This window comes from Rhamphochromis longiceps, linkage group LG15, assembly GCF_057381845.1.
Source record: "Rhamphochromis longiceps isolate RC_006_pf linkage group LG15, R_longiceps_female_GT1.1, whole genome shotgun sequence".
NCBI classification, from domain to species: domain Eukaryota; kingdom Metazoa; phylum Chordata; class Actinopteri; order Cichliformes; family Cichlidae; genus Rhamphochromis; species Rhamphochromis longiceps.
Window position 1 is genome coordinate 42,165,424 of NC_140571.1, and position 17,609 is coordinate 42,183,032.

Consider the following 17,609-nt stretch of genomic DNA (forward strand, 5'->3'; position numbering starts at 1 on the left):
TTTCCTGTGCAGCTGGATGGGAACAGAGCAAAGGAAAAGTAGTTGGAGGTTAGTGGAGTGCGAGTTACTGAAGAGGGACTGATGATCGTTGTGTAACAGTCACATGACATGTGCATGCACACCCACGCGCTCTCATACACACACAATTTACCCTCTCATAAAAAGCTTATGCATCAATGACAAAATAATCCTAATTGCTTCTCAGCTATCTGAAGTGGTGGTGGGTTGCAACTGTCCCCTGCATGCCTGATGGAGAGATGCGAGCCACTTGTGCCGTGAAACTGCAAGCCACGCCATGTGAGGCCGAGCCAATTTCTGCCTTCTTGTGACAAGAAGAGAGGGGTGCTTAGGGTTGATCATGGCACTGATGCGGTGCAGGTGAGACGCTCGGCTCCCGCCGAGGCCACTCGTACTGAAAATGCACTCGGGGTGAGATGCTCTTGATAAAAAGCACTGAGTGAAAGGCGCAGTTGTAAAGCATGTGGTTAAAAAAGGATGATGCGCTGCAAGCTGGCCGAATGGTTGCGGGGTTGACCAGCAGAGCTCCAAACAGTCTGAATACGCCTCTCTCCCTCTGAACACACTTTGTCACCGTTTTGCTCTATTTGAGCATTTAAAACACATCCTGTTCTTTTGCCGTATCAATTAATCTCAGCGTGGCTTATTTATTAAATGCTAGTGAGGGACAGAAGAGGAGACCATGCTAGACTGTTGGTTGTGCAGCCAAAACAACCATCTCTGGGCAAGTGGGATCAAGCCTGTGTTACAGCTGTGAGGGTGGTGGAGGCAGCAGAAAGCAGTGAGTAGGGACAGTGCTGGAAGATGGTGGGGAAAGGGAGGGGGGCGGGGGTTTAGCAGAACTAAACCAAGCAGAGACCTGCATCGAGGGGCGAAGAGACGGAGGAGGAGGAGGAAGCGGCAGCGACAGCAGCAGGAGTGGAGCCATGGGTAGAGGTTGGTCCAGCAGCAAATGGGAAGCTTTTTTTACACAGACATATATAGACACAAGAAATAGGGAGAGACACACCAACGCGTGCTTAAAGGATACCTACAGCGAGTATCTGGACACACTGGGCTTGATGGAGCTATGAATTCTAGTTGTTAGTTATTTCATCGCGTTATCACATCTGAACAAACTGAGTTAAGAAAAAACATGAGCAGGATAGTCAAAACCTAAACCGGCTCTTCAACCATACACAAACCCTTAATACTTTTTTAACAGCTGAGGTTTTTATACAGTAGGTGCAAAGTGATAGCCTGTTAAAATATGCGCAAGAGTTATGAATCATGTAAAGTGAGGCCCCAGGAAATAAGGAGCTCTCTCTCGTAAGGTCATTTGCTGCACAGGCTCATCTGGGGTCTAATTGAATTAAGCAGGCCTCGAGGGGCCCCCGGGCTAACCTGAGCGCTAATCTGTGGGCCATTATTTCCTGTTAACAGCACACTCCCTCTCTCCCACTGCCGACCCAGCTCCCTCCCTGTCTGCCAGCCCAAAGCATATGTGATTTAAAAGTTCACTCATTACAAACCCAAGCTGCTGTCTCCTGCGGGGATCAACCTTAAAAAACAGAATGAGGCTGATTTTTTTTTGCTTGTTTGTTTTTATCAGGGTCTCCTAATGAAGATGATGTCTTTAAGGCTCTGCGGAGGCGAGAGAGCAAATGTTTTCTGACAGAGGTATAATGATGATAGGGCTGGAAATTTTAAATCAGAGTCTTTTTCTGTCTGTATCAGTGACTTTAATCAGTTTTGTTTCAGTGGGTTTTTGTCAGAGTTGTAAGTTTATTAATAGGTGCTTTAACAAGTTTCCAGCTACACCTAAATATTGGAGGAAGACACTGAAATAAGTGTCTTTGTTCAGAAGCCCAGTGGAGAGATGTGCAGAGCAAATAATGTCTAATTCCTTTAATTTGTTGCGATACCATTATGGCTAAACTGTTGCTGGTAATTAACTGTAATAATAATGAATTTGAGACCCATTTCTAAAGATGCCTCCTGGACCAATCCATTACCATTTTTTTAAACAGTTCAATTCAATTTTCTTTGCAGGAGTTAATCTCAACATTGTGCACGAGGATACCTATGACATTTGAACACCCTCAGATCTTATACAGTATGGAGGATGGATAATTAGCTCTCTGTGGCAGCGGGAAGCTAGAAGAATCTTTCAAAAATACAGCTGAAATGCTCGGATGTCCATCTCACCTGGTGTCATCCCACTCCGGGCTGAGTCCGGTCAAAGAACCGCGAGACTCTGAGACAAACTTGTAGACGACCAACAGGCAGTCTCGGCACAGCTGGACCAGCCTGCGACAGCACTGCAGCTCCTGGGGTGACACCACCTCACTGCTCTTGCTGAAGATGGTCTCCCAAGATGAACTGCAGAGCAGAGAGAAGTAGTTTAACACACACACACACACACACACACACACACACACACACACACACACACACACACACACACACACATATATATATTTAAATTCTTCTTTTTCGCTTTAACTCATCATTATGAAGTCAATGTTGCTTGCACAATGTAATGACAGCGTTGTTGTTAAATTAGTTCCCTATAAGTCTTTGTCGAGCCGATTCGGTCTCCCTCCAGGCACAAAATTACCAGCTGGATGTCAATGGCATCTAAAAAGTATCATTTTAATGTACAGTGTCTAGTGTACGCATGATAACCACATACAAACACGCAGCCTTTCCCTCTCCATGCGTGCGTACACAGCGCAGACATACAGGAAGACAGACACACTGAGGGGGATAAAACAAATCCTGGTACAGTTAACCCCCTTTACAACCCCGGACATACCCCTGACTGTGAGAGAGCCTCAACAACTGAGGAACACAACCCCGGGGGGTACTTTTGATGTCTACCCCGTTTCACTTCTTGGGAGGTGGGGGTGGCTCCTCTGAAAGGGTTCAAAACAGTGTGCGTTTCCATTCTCTTCCTCAAAGTCGTTTTCAAAGCCTGTTGAATTCATCAGCAACAATAGCTGCGAGGCTGTTTGATTGTTGTTAAGTCCCTCAGATAAAATATCAAACAACAGACCGAGAGGAGGTTGCGGGGGGAGCGCTTCCCCTTGGATTTGGCGTGTGCTATCCGAGGTGCGCCGCTTCACTGTCTCCATGTGATATCAGGGCCCCCTGTTGGGTTCATCCGTGTTGGGGCCGTGGCCCGCTGTAGGGAGGGGCCAGACGATAGGCTAGCAAGCTAGCTGGATGATCCTGGGCAGGCTGTGATCAGACAAAAGCTGGACGGGGTGCAGCATGATGGGGGTGGCTGAGGCTAGGGTTGGCTAATCCTCATGAGCCACATGAGCCAATAGCCCTTCTGCCCAATCTCTCTGCTCTCTTTTTACCGTCTCTTTCTCACTCGGTCGCTCCTCCACTTTTTCTCCAGCCACACTTCCATAAAACGGGAGCTTTCACCAGGGAGCAGCACTTTTTGAAGGAATTCAACATGTTTCAACCACAGGGAACCAGGTCTAAATTAAGTTCTGGGGTAATTAGTTTAGCCCCCTAAAAGCCCTGGGAAGGTAGTATTTTCTGAAAGTTCAGGTCCTCTGGGGTTGGAGCTTGAAGCGATAAAAAATGTTTGATTGGTCGAGCACTCGGAGCGTTTTAGCCGGCCTGAGACTGACTGTGCGATCACACAGTAAAAATAAAAAAAATAAAATGTTTGCTTACTTTCAGAAATACAGCAGGAATTATCGGTTACTGTCTGTAAACGCCACGTTCAGACTGGGACAGACGGATGAGAAAAAGCGAGAGCAGAAGTGGTCAGTCGAGTGAATGAATAGAGGCTGTGTGTCCAGAATCATTACTACATATTATTTAGTACACCAGGAAGAGTTTCAGTGGATCCCCGTATACAGTAGTTTGTAAGGAAAGCTGCAATCAGTAGTGGAAGTCAAAATTCGATTTTAAACTGAAGGAGGGAGCAGAGTTATTGACTGTGGCAACATTTTAACGCACAAACAAACACACTCAGCCCTCCACACCTCTGCACCACGCTGCGGGGAAGATTTTGTGTGAATGGTCGGTGGACTAATTTGCATCATCTTCAGGGCTCTTCAAGACCCGAAACGTAGACAGCCATCGGTCAAATTCCTGCAAACAAAAGTTTGGAGTTGTCCAGCTGCTGTCTTTCTTCTCTCACTGCGTATCAACCCCTTAATCTCCATCACCTTCTCACTCTCCTCCCCAGTCTCCCTTAATTGAGAAGGGACAAATGGAGAACTTAGAGCAGCGACTTAGGTTACATCCTCTGAGCCCACTGCATCAAGAGAAAAGTCGCTGCTGAACAAGTGAACTGTAAGGAATATGGAAGGAAGGAGATGTGAGGAAGTCACACCTTTATCCCAGAAGAGACAAAGATACTGGCAGCCACCAGCGTTACCCCTCAGCCTCCTAGTAGATGCACCTATGGAATAAAAGTAGTAGGTGACTTCCTTCCTAAATGATTGCACTTGGAAAATGTTCAGCAGGTCGAGATCACTGAGATTCAAACAGATGAAAATTCAGTAACACTTGATAATATAACCCACGGCTAAGGGCATAATTCCTCTGTTATTAATGGAATTTCAATGTATTTTATTTGAAATTACAGCATAATTATAGTTACGAATACTTAAATGTAGGCACACTAGAATAAGGGGGTAACAAGTCAGGCTTTTACAGGAAACAAAATAATTGCACTGCAAGTAAAGTGTCTGACATGTCTCGTGGAATAAAAATGTATTTTCCCACTGTAGGTATGCGTGTCTACTTTTTGCGTGTTTAAGCAAGTGGAAACTGGACGGTGCGTCTTCCTGACATGATCAAGTGAGCTGTGACCGCAGTGATTCATCTTGTGAGGATTCATCTTCTGTCGCTTCAAGAAGCGTAGAAATAAATAAATAAAGGCACAATAAAACTTCAGAGTATCAGATAACAACCTAAAGTGAAGGAACTCAGAGGCCTTCATTCACCTTCCCCTGCTTCTGTCCCTCCCCTCGCTTTCTTCTTGCTCTCACCAGTGAAAAAGCCTTGATTAACAGCCCAGATTTGTGACCTGAATCTGCACCGTGTCTACAAAGACTAACATGTTTCTTTCATGCCCAAAAGCTTTCAGGAAAGTGCAGTTAGGTCTGGTTGGTCTGTCACTCATTCTCTGTCATTCAGCTGCCATTTCTTCCGCAGTCATACTGAAAGAAAATGGCAAATTGTCCCTGCTGTCAGTGAAACTGATATATTGATGAAAAATGGGCTTAAGGACATGAAGGAAATTGTGTAGTGCAAGAACCTCTAGTTATGGAGATGGAAGAGTGACATTATGCAATGAATAAAGTAAGTGTAATTGGCCTGCAGCGTAATCACTTGTTTGTGTTGTTTCTGAAGAATTAGACTCCCCGAACATTTCCATTCATTCAGGCGACTTCTTTTTGATAACACGGGCAATTTTTCAAAGTCTCTTTTTTAAGTCCTGATTTAAGTAATTGCTTACCGTCTAAGTTGATGTTACATTATAGGTACGAGGCTGGTTTCATTCAGAGGTGCGTAGATTCGTTTTTACTGATCATTTTTTTCGCATGACCCCGGAGCACGCTCAGCTGAAAGAGCCATTTTAGCATCAGTGGAAATAATATCAGCAACAATTGTCTGTTTATCTCCGTTGCAGCACCGCTCTGTGTGCGTCTGCAATAAAACCTGCTTGTTGGATCCATGCACACAACCGACGTTTGACTTTGATATTTGGTGTGTATGCAGCCTTCAAGAGGTTGATCTTTTTAGTGCCCATTTAGAGAGAAATTACGCAGTGGATGGATGTCAGTAAATATAGATTTTTAACCTGAATTTTATTTCAATAAAAGATCCGATGTGTGATTTTAGTGATTCTGTGCAGAGATTTCTTCATCAATTAATTACTTCTTTTCTTTTTTGCTTCTGCAACTTATCTTCAAGTTGTTTCTGTCCATCCAGTCTCTTTCTAGGAGGTTTTCTACCTTGAAATATAAAATGGCACCAGGGTGGATGAGCTAGCTCGCTTCCAATAAGTTTGGGTGAAATGTAAAAATTTTCCAATTGACAATCGTCAGTCCAATAACCGACGACAGGCGATACATTTGCACATGCACAGACTTTTTGATGGACGGAGCAATGCAATCATGCACGGACTGATTTGCACGTTTAGAACACAGAAGAAGTCCAAACATGGACGAACGAATTGCCCAATTACAGACTGGAGGCGAAGGCGCAGATAGAAACGGACTGTTAGCTCAGCGAGGAGGTCGTAGGCGGAGAAGACGATCCACTGGTCTGGACAATGCATCTCCCAGTGAAGTCACGGAAATATCCTTGTATACCAGCCACAAGCACACCTCCAGGACGCATGTTCAACACCGCCGGTAATATTGTTAACCACCTCCGCAAACATTGCAGTAAACAGGAAACATGCTTGTTTTCCTGTCAAAGAATTTAAGTTTTGTTTGGAGGGAATGAAGCTACTCTTTGGATTATTCCTTTATTTATTTATTTGAGACTTAACGTTACATCGCAGCTGGAAGAGACGATTTTTAACTTGTTGTTTGGTCGAGTGTGTCAGACAGATAAACACTGGATCGGCCTGTAAACAGGGTACAGCAGAAAAAAGAAGCCAGTTTGTCTTTGTTTCCCTCCCCACCATTGTGTGTTTTGTTATTTAAATAAAACGCTTTTTTCTGAACATTGGCTACTGCTGTTCTTTCTTTCTGTCATGAGTTTGAGTAAATGAATCGCTGCTACGTTTGGGCGCACTCTGAGGAGGGTGCCGTTAAAACAGCGGTATTATTTATTTCTGTTGACTGCTTCAACCAACATTATCAACAAACTTACTTAAATAAATAAATGTTCCTTGTAAAACCCGTCGACGACAGTCGATATATTCGCCCAAACACCCAAACTTACCTACCAATAACTCCTTTGTCATTCTAAGGCCTCAGTCACAGCAGAGTAAAAATAGGACAGCAGCCTCCGACAAACACTACAGACTGATCGCATTGAATTTCTTTGCTGGCTGGGATCCACTGTAAGCAGTTGCGTTGACAAACTGGTTGCCCAGAGGTTCAGTGTGCAGAAACCTCAAACTCAGTCTTTAGAAGCACAGGTCACCTGGTGTGAGGCAGCCACAAGCTTTGCAATTAATTTCCATTTAATTTATAAACACAGAAGATTATTGTGACCAGCTGGAGTCAAAGAGCGAAACTCCACTCCATGAAATAATGAAACATTTATGGCAGAACTTTTACTGTAATTTGCACAAAGTTTAACACCGTAAAGCATTTCTTATTTTGCACTCAAGATGCGAGTGATAGTTGCCGCGTTGAGTGTTTATTCCTTTGGAAGGAGAGGGAAGGAGTCCGTAATTCACACAGCTGGATGTCTCAAAGCTGTGAGCAAAAAATCCCCAAACTTTGGCTCTGTCGTTTCGCTTTTTTACTCAGGCTTTCGAGCCAGGAGCATTTCCAGAATATTTTAAATGGAGCGGCGAGAATGCAGCAGGGGAGCCACAGGAAATCAGAATATTCAGTCAGAAATATTTAATAAGTGTGAAAAACTGGTGTAGCTCTAAATCCTGTTGCAGATTTACTATGTGAAAAGTGAAGCTGCATAAGAATGTTAACATGTTGTTGTTTGCAAAGTGAAAAAAACAGTGATTTAGGTAAGAAGCCGTGTCTGTCTGTTTTGCAATAGGTGTATCACAGTTAATTGTGGCATTATCGCAAACACATTACACAGAAATGCCAACTTGACTCTGTTTAATCAAACAGCTCAAAGCATCAAAGTCGGTTTGATGACAGCGACTGACTGCGACTGGTCCCAGAACTGCTCCCATCTTTGAAGCAATTTCAGAGACCAGTTGACTGCACACAGTTGCAACAACTGTGGCCGAACCCAGTCCATCACCTGGCTCCGACTGGACCTACCCGGTGTTGGAGAAGCAGTTCCACATGCCCTGGCCGTGGCTCCACAGCAGCCTGTTGAAGACGCGATTAAAAAGCCGGTAGAGGTGAAGGCTCTCCACGTCCGGCTCCTTCCAGATCCGCTGCAGCACTGAGCGCACATTGGTACGTACAATGTCCAGCACCTGAGTGATGGAGAGAGTGAGCGGGAGTTGGGGATGAAAAGGACAGAGAGGCTCAGGCTTGAATGGGAACATGAGGGAAAAGTAATGCTACACCTGTCATTTCTTTTCTCCTTCGTTTTTTAATCTCACCTTAAAATCAGCAATGACGGAGGCCAACACAGAGAGCAAACTTGCAATCGCATATATACACATAATGTGCATAAAGAAAGATAAAAATGATTTGAGCGGGTTTATCTCCGGATTCAGGCCTGTGGACTCGTGCAAGACTGCATGCAGAGACATGCAGCCTATTTCTCATTTGTGTGCTTTTAAGGCTCTTCTACAGGCAGGACACAAAGTGCCGGGGCAGACAGTGGAGAGCACGGCAGAGGACTAATTGCTGCACCAACGTCAGTCTTGGAGATAAGGTGTCAGAAGTTCCCGGGCGGTCTAAGGACACCTGCGCCAGCCTTCCGTCATCCCTTCTTCGTTTTCCCATCCCTCCCCACCTCGCTGACTTCTCTTCCTTCCTTTTCTTTCTCTTTTCACCCCGCTCAGAGTGCAGCACTGTGGCTTTTTTGACTTTGATTCCTCGCTCCTCATTACTGAAGTGCCCATCGGACGGTGTGTGTGTGCATGTGTGTTTGGGATGCGAAGAGGCAGATTTCCCAACAGCAATATGAGGCGAGTGAGACATGCATACACACTCAGCCAAACTGATAGATGAGTAAACACACACAGATATGTTTTGGTATGGTAATCAGATAGCAGAGCGGTGGGCGCTATGTTCCTGACCTCTGCCTGCTGCTCATTAGGCTGCTCCACTCCAAATAAAACATCAGCTCGCACCACCGCAGCCCACAACACGGCCAAGCGCAGTTGTGCAGAAAGCACTGGCTGAGAGATCACATCATTACTGACACGCCTACTGGATGCCATTACATGTCTTGTCCCCTCTTGTGTTTTGTTTACATCCTATTTGGTGTGTCTGCCTCTCACTGTCTGACATGGTAATGATCTTCATGCTCGTCTTATTTTTTTCTCTCGCTCTCTGAAGTTTGATTTCGAGGTTATTTTTCGTGCTTTAAAAGTTGTACAAAAGCTTTCAGAGAAACAGGTAGGAGAGGTGACATCTTTGTCACATTCGCCGGTTTTAACAACGTCCATTCTGTACAAGGTGACAGCGCAGACCCGGCGCCGGCAAGGGCAGGCAATTTATGCAGGTGGCAAAAGAAAAACGGGGATCTTTTTGTTTTACAGTTCCAGGATTAACATATCCAAGAATGACGCCTCTGACAACAGTGTGTGAGGCACTGATTAGTATTTTGACGAGTATTTTTAAAAAGTTCTAATAACTAGACAAAGATCAGGTTTTGGGACGTTGCTCTCTGGAATTCAAAAGTCCACATTTCCGTCTGTCTTTGCAGATGGAAAAAAAAGCTACAACTTTATTTTTTATAACCTCTTTTTTGCAACCGTCTCTTGTTGTTTGCTGGGATTGCCTTCTTGTCTGCTCCCAAAAGCAGTGATACTCAGTTGGCCCTAAATCCACCAGAAAGTGACAATTTGAAACAAAACAACGGGAGCTGATACAGACCTGGAGCCAAACTGTTCTATGAATGACGAGTCAGGTGACCTCGCTCAGATCTCCTGAAATGTGGACGTCTGCACAGATTAAGAGGTTTGGTGTAAAAAAGCCCATTTGCGACTTTTTCGTATATGTATTTCTGGGAGTTCCTTTCTCAAGGTGCAAAATACGTAAGCGCACAAACTGATTTAGTAACCTTTACTTTTACTGGTAGTTGCACCTATTTTTATCTTTTTTTACTGACACGAACAAACTGGGCCTGGGTTTAGGAAACAGCGCAACCTTTGCTTGCTCTCACATGCCATTTCACATCTGGCTCTAACACTCACCTTCCGCTGTTTGGTTGAGTCCAGCTTCACCAGCCAGTAGGAGGCGACCTTTGGTTTATGATATTTCCAGTTATCCAGAATCTGTGGAAGAAAAGTAGGAGTTAACAAGGTAACCTTAAAACCTGCTACAGATTACCTGCAGAGAAGTTCAATTATTAATAACAGCCTCTGCATCGTTCCAACAAAAAACAAACCAAAACAGACTACATTGCTACTGCTGTCTCCCAGTAGCAGTCCATCATTACCTCGGGGTTATTACCGTGTGTTAAAGGGCAGTTACTGTGCTGTGCAGTTCAGTCACAATAAGAAAGCATACGAGGCCAGGAATACACCTCCAGGGGGAAACAGATGCACCTTTTTGACTCCAGGGCAGGCGGGTCTTGGTCAAACTTATTCTGTAGAGATTCCCTGTCCACCTTAAGATACTATACAACAACTTATCACTGCCAAGTTAAAGAGTGCAGTGCCAGAGAACAGTTAAACCTGCACTTTTACAGTACTTTAAAACTGAGAGAGTATCTCAGAAAAGCTGTAAATAAGAAAAATGCACATAAAATATATCATTTACATGTAGCACAAAAGAGTTATAATGATAATAGATTTTTTACAGGTTATGACCCTGTGAGTCAAAAACCCTGGATGTGTTGTTATGCTCAAAAGCTGTCCTGGATATTGCAATGCACAAGCTCCCACTGCCAGCATTACTGTGTGACTAAAGGCACTGTTATTGTTGTCATGTTGACACAGTCTACATCTCCCCACTGGTGCACATACCTCACACGTATCGTGCTAGATCCCCTGCAAACACTGCTCCCATCGGGAAGCTGCAGCGCAAACTTTATGTGTACACACACACTCACACACACTCACGCTCAGAGTTGGGTTTCCATCATTTCAGAGGACATTACGTTGACTTTCCTTTACATTTACCCCGTCTATTACCTCTTGCCTGCCCCTGTCACCCTAACATTAAACCAAGTCTGCAGTTAAACTTGGACAATTTGCATTTTTATCCCCAAAAGAGAGACGAGTCCCCACAGTGTGACAGTATAAACATCTATTGCCCCCCACCCCCTACACGAGTAACACATGTACACACCGTACACAGACAAACCAATGCAGCAAATAATTTGTTCACATTCTAGAAAGTTGCTTGTTTACTTGTTTAGCTTTCTCTCTCAGTAAGAACCCAACAAACAAGGTGAGAAATTGGTTACCGCAGCACATCTAACGCTTCTTACGTTTTGGGTCTTTTTTTGTCTGGTAAGCTGCGTGCTCATTTGTCACAATGTGTTTTGTACAGGCACAAGTTACCCTCAATTTCATCTTTTTATTGGTTCCAACGCCGGCAAAAGAGACGGTTCTGAATGAAAGATAAAGGAGCCAATTACACGGATACAAACACATCATTAGCCCAATTAGACCCAAGTTTAAATCACGGAAAGCAAAAAACGCCAAAGATTGTTTTCATGCCAAGTGAACACTCGTTTTCTCCTGAGGCAAAGAGTCAACAGTACAGGTGCAGCTGTTCGTCTGCGTTTCCACGGCGCTCTCATTAGGGTTCGTTAACAGTACAGGTGTGGCGGTAATTGTCTCCCACAACCCTGACACACCCAGATGTTACCCACACAGACACACACGCACACATTTTGCTTTAAGGTGTTTGTGTGAGAGCCACTAATAAGGTGCTGGTGGCTCGCCCTAACAACAAAAAAAAATGCTGTTAATTTTTCAAGAATTGTCACTTGTTTGTCCATTTTTACATGACTTACCTCAACATAATGAGCATTTAACTTTTGACATTTAATAAAGTGCCTGTCTGACCTCTCACATGATGGCCCAATTTTTTTTTTTTTTAACGTAGGCCTTGCTTGGATCCAGACCAACACTACATTTGCTTCTGTCGTTGTTACTTTATTGCATTTTAAGAATGTGGTTACTTTGCTTGATATATTTGTAAGTTTTATCCTCGAGCTTTGCATGGTTTGCATTTTATTACCTGGCTTGTGTAACTCTGTTTGAGAAACTATTATTATTGTTACTATCATTTGGAAAATGTGTGTATTAATCTCAATCTTTAGCTACCTGCACACAGATGCTGATTGTTTTAACAGATATTTAAAGAAAACAAAAGTATCCTTCATTGACCACTATTTTAAGTTCCTAACTCCTAGGTTTAGCTTTATGAGCCAATTTCTTTACATAAATTTGAGTAATAATTTGTAGCACAATCACACCTGTGAAAACACGAACACACCGGGATGTCCAGGCCTGACCAGAAGCAGAGGAGGAACTGATTGATACAAAGGGGCAGTGGGGAATAGCGCGGGGCGGTAAACTGTTCGACAGGTTGCTGCTGGGGTCGTTTGAAAGACAATGGGAACCGAGCCAGAGCAGACAGGCTATTGTGAGGGAAGTGAGGAGGTCACTTTTAGTTAGGCTGCACAGTGACCGCACCTGGTCACAGAGGGGCTCTGGGAATACCGCGAGTCTGGACTCCCGCTCGACACTACTCCGTGTTGTCTTCCACTTTATTTTTCTTACACGCAAAAATAACCTTTTGATTATTTTGTGAATTATTTTCACATTTTGCACAATGGCGATCCTTGACTCACCTCGTCCAGCACACCCTCGGCCTCCTCTTCAGTTTTGCCCGGAAACCTAATCCTCATGGCGGTGAGCACTGCCAGGGTCTGACGCACCAGCTCTGCCTCCTGCTCTTTACTCCTCAGATTTATCAACGGATCGCCCTGCACACACGTAAAGGCAAAGCATTAAAACTCGACAAAAAAAAACAGCTTATAATTTATAATATTGTATAATCGGATGTGTTTATTAGGCCTAAAAAAATCGGGGGCATTACCAGATTATTTCTGTTATAATTACTCATTACTTAATGGTATTATGTTCTTGAACGTGACGAGAAAATTCTATTTTTGTTTTATTATCACATTTTGAGTTCTTCGGAGTTGCACTTGAATATATTAAGTTTTTAGCATTTATACATAATGACTAATGTATTTATACTGCTCACATTTTATATATGTGTTATAAATATATTATCAGTTATTATTTATTTCTATTTATCACAGTAAATTTAGCTTGAGATTTATGTGCTGCCAGTTTCACCAATAAATTTTGCTCCCGCTTGAGTTTCCGTAACGTTCAAAATAAGCTCAGTGAAATACAGCTCATTATGCTACAGCAGCGTATTCACTGCTAAACCTATATTTAGTTTCCTGTGCAGTTGAAGCTCGAGTGTGCAAGATGGCGAAAAACTGGGTGAAATTAGTGGATCTCGTGTCATTTCGTATTCACGTGGAAGGACATTACGTGTTGTGGTGCTTGCTATGGCCTCTTTCAGGATGAAGGCTTTCCACTTTGTTCTGCTCTCAATGCCAAAACTCATTCGGCTCTATTTTATTTGATTCCACTGCATCCAAAGGTTACCAGGGCACTTTAAAAAAGGAAGGGGAATGGAGGAGACAGGTGGAAAGCAACAGATGGCAACATAATAGAAGGTTATTGTTGTGGGCTCCAGCGGGCCTATACAGTATTGACCGGACTGTTTAAACGATACTAAGCGGGTCTGGGTACAATATGTCAGAAAGGGTGAAAAGGGTAACGATATGATGGAATACGCACCTCCATCTTTAGTGATAAAGCTGTAGAGTAATTCTCGATTGTTTATTTTAATCCTAGCTGGAGCATTTTAGAACATTTCTTGTGACTGACAACTCGCGACATATTCTGAAGTCTAACCCTACTTTGCGTGCGTGCGTTGAGTATCTTACTATATTGGAGTGGATGGTCCCCAGGCTGTTGCTGTGAGGCACCCGGTGAGCGGAGCCGCTGCGGCTCAGCGAATGCGAGCGGAGCGTGGCGGAGCTCGGCCTGACGAGGGGTGTGGCCACGGGAACCGTAGGGGAAGGCCTGGTGGACAACGCCCGCACTTCATTTGGCGACGACAGGGAGGCGATGGAACGAGGGCACGAGATGGAGCGCCGGATTGGCCCAGAAAGCGACGGTGACGCGGACGGGGCAGTGCTCGTTTTGAGCGACTTGATTGGAGGTTTCCAGTGCATGCGGCCTGTAGAGAAACAGAAGAGACGGAAAGAGTAGTGGGGGAGGAGCTCACTGACTCGCTGTCACACTTCGGTTTCTTCTCTTCAGCCTGTCTCAGTGCCGCCGTCACTGTCAGGCTCTCTCCTCTGGTTTCTATCTGTCTCCGGGTGGCTTTGGAGATGAAGTGTGGCATTAAAACTCCCACAGCTGCACTCTGGCACACTGGCCCAGTGATCCACTGTGTGTATTATTAACAACCGCAGCATGTGTAGCCAAAACCAGAAACTAAACATTAGCCCTGTCTGGTTTGGGGATGGATTAAAGAGCATGCCTCTGTCTGTCTCTCACACACACACACACACACACACACACACACACACACACACACACACACACACACACACACACACACACATTAGATGAACACATGTACACAGATGGAAAATGAAGTAGAAAACCCACAGTGACACTTTCTATCACCCTTGAAACTCTTCCAGTTTGTCCACTAGCCAGTGTATTAGTGTGTGCTTTCTGCTGGTGCACTGTGTGTGTGTCTGACACCAAGTGTGCACACAAGTATGGGTGTGTTTGCGTGTGTCCATGTCGCCGCTAACCCTTCTGAGGATCGGCCATTGCCAAATGAGAGCATTATGTGGCTTAGCCGTAGCAGTCCTTTGGTGGCTTGGTATGGAGTAGGGCTTGGCAAGGTTGCCGTCTCTCTCTGCACACACATGCACACACACACATCCGTAGACGCTTTGTCCAGAAGTTGGGCTTTTTCATGGCTTTGTCCTTTACTTTGTAACAACTAGAATGAGCTCATGCAAGGGTCCTCTTTTTTTCTGGACTGGCAACCCATAATGCAACCAGGGATTTTTTTTTCTTTCCTTCCAAGGTCGCCACATAGGCTGCAGTGAAAGCTGCTCCCTTTCTCACTTCTGAGGGCTGAGGGCGACTTATGTGAAATTGAAGGAATGCTTGAGACTTATCACTCTAACTATAAAATAGACTATTTCAGCATTAAACTCAAGGTGTTTTCAAGGTGCACAACAAAGTCCTTTTTCTCTTTCTATAAAAATTCCTCCTTCTCTTCATCTCTGCCTCTGCTTTCACCTTCTATTCACTGGAACTGCACTGGTCAGGACACTTTTCTTCCCTCAAGTGCTTTTCAGCGCTGCAGCATTTGTGTATGTGTAGGTCCACGATTGTGAGACGTCTTTAGTGTGAGCAGCTCGGCAACAAAGATCCACGTTCGTCAAGTCACAGGCCACGGTCACTCTGCTTAGGCTTTAATTAGACGACGAGAAGGCTGATGAACACCTGTTCGCAGCACTTGCCAACTCAAACCACCAAACCTGACCTGCTTTGTTATTGAAGAGCGTGCACCACAGATGCTAATCAAATCAGCAGTTCTCGGCGTTTGTGTGTGTCCGTGTAACTGGAAATGGGAATTTGCAAGTCTAAACGTGCTTTTTCACATGTTGATAAATTTGAAAGATACACCAGTGGGTGCACTGCGAAGCAAGTTCAACCTAACCAGGCTTTCCTTGGGTCAGCTGGCTTCACAAAACCTAAAATCCCAGTCACCGCCTTAAAAAACGTTCTTTGTTAAATTTGTGCGCTCACATAAAAGGGCGAGATTAACGCGTCACTCGACTCTTCCCTTGCAAAGTCCTCACCCCAATCCGAGAAATTATGAGAGGAATGGATGTTAGAGCAGAACATAAAAATACAACACTGTTGCTGCAAATAAGATTAGAGAGTAACGCTGCAGAAATTCACTTCTTTTGAAATCGCGATCATCACAGGAGCACCAAGAGCAGTAAAATAAATATACCAACTTGAGTTAATATATTTATTTTAGAGCTCTCGATGCATTCCTAATGCGACAGCTGCACATTAGAGCCCTGCAACTTTAAAGTGCATCCATTTAAACATTAAAGCTTACTCGCTTTGTTTAGCTCTGACACTCTCCTGTGGCCTAATAAAGAAGACGCTAAAATCACTTTAGTGAAATCCATTTCACTGATTGTACAGATAAAAAACCTACCAATGTATCTGATCAAAGATACATTAGCAGGCTTTGTAGGTTCTTTCCTAATCAGTGCTCTATTAGTTGTTATTGGGACACTATGAAAGAGCCAAGCATAAAAACATTCATGCATTATGCAAACATTTCTGTGACTGAATGAATGTACAGGACAGTATAACCAATGTAAAGCACTGTTTTCTCACTGCACAGTTTCAACTGGTGGTGCTACGGCTCAACAGGTTGCATATATAATAAAAAACATATTCATATAGTTTAAAAGAAACAGCCAGTGAAAAGGTGATTTTGAACTGAAACTCTGAACATAATCTTCTCTGGACCAGGTGATGCTTTCAGTATCAGTTACTATGGTGATCTACGAGGTAAAAAGAGAGCCACCTCTCTGAAATCTGTCTTAAAGCTCAATATAGCTCGCTAATCAATTAATCTCTCTTTGCAGTACATTGTATTCTAATTTTTGCCTCATAACTTTTGCACTGTCCACTTCCTGCTGTGACAAAACAAATTTCCCACGTGTGGGACTAATAAAGGTTATCTTATCTTATCTTATCTTATCCCTCAGGCTGCGTATCGTATGTCCTGAAATTCTAAGTGCAAAGGTCAGGACATACATGTCAGCTTTGTTATACATTATACATTAGTCCCACTGTATGATTCCAGTCTGACTATGACAGAGACTGAGATGTAAAGTAAATCCTGACAGAGCTGAAATTCAAACACAAAATATTAAAAATGTGCAAATATGTAGGCGTGCGACTGTTCACATTCACAAATCTCAAAAACAAGGTTGTTTTAGCAAGTAGGGTAATGCTCGTAATCAGACGGCTTCAGCTGAAAGAGGAAGAAATAAACAAACGGCAGAAAGAAAAGAGACGACTGAGAAAAGGGGAAGCGAGCGCAGAAGAAAGTAAACAAGGACAGATAACAGCTCCCTTTCTGTGGCGTTTGCATGTTCTCTCCAGGTACTCGGCTTCCTCCAAACACATGCAGTTAGTGGGGTTTAGGTCAAGTGATGATTCTAAACTGCCCATAGAGGTGAATGTGAGTGCAAATGGTTGTCTGTCTCTGTGTGTTAGCCCTGGTGACCTATGACCACGATAAGGACGAGCGGATGGATGGCTGCTTTCTGCATTAAACACGCTCTTAGACAACCTGCTCCTCTACCTGAGCGCTCAGCCAAGTTCTTCTCCTTGCTCTCGCCAAGGTCGTAGGAAACTTTCTTTTCCCCTCGCTTCTCTCCACTTCTTCTTCCTCCCGCCTTCCTCCTCTCCTCCTCCTCTTCCTCGTCTGAAGAGGAGCAGGAGTTATCGGCGCTGCTGCCGCTGGTGAAGTCGGCAAGGTAGTCTGGTCGCTGACGTCTTGGAGTCTGACTGCATTCTGGCATGCCGGTCAGGGGCTGGCAAGAGTACACAGATACAGGACGTATTTACACTCATACTATAGAGTAGTATACATACATTCATAATTATACAGGAAAAAAAGAAAGAC

The 17,609-nt window shown here is 44.1% G+C and overlaps 1 protein-coding gene across 4 annotated transcripts in view; it reads right to left on the bottom strand.

Annotated features, from left to right (window-relative positions):
- Positions 1-17,609, bottom strand: part of ttll7 (tubulin tyrosine ligase-like family, member 7) — an 82,183-nt gene that overhangs the window by 5,308 nt on the left and 59,266 nt on the right. For 3 of the 4 annotated variants that reach the window (XM_085382098.1, XM_085382099.1, XM_085382100.1), the window contains exons 15-20: positions 17,286-17,517; positions 13,801-14,096; positions 12,622-12,756; positions 10,007-10,087; positions 7,950-8,110; positions 2,206-2,379 (exon numbers count right to left, since the gene is read on the bottom strand). In XM_085382098.1, the coding sequence (XP_085238224.1) occupies positions 2,206-2,379; positions 7,950-8,110; positions 10,007-10,087; positions 12,622-12,756; positions 13,801-14,096; positions 17,286-17,517 (1,079 nt within the window). Of the gene's footprint in view, positions 1-877; positions 979-2,205; positions 2,380-7,949; positions 8,111-10,006; positions 10,088-12,621; positions 12,757-13,800; positions 14,097-17,285; positions 17,518-17,609 lie in introns of all 4 variants that reach the window. The other variant, XM_085382101.1, reaches the window with a different exon arrangement.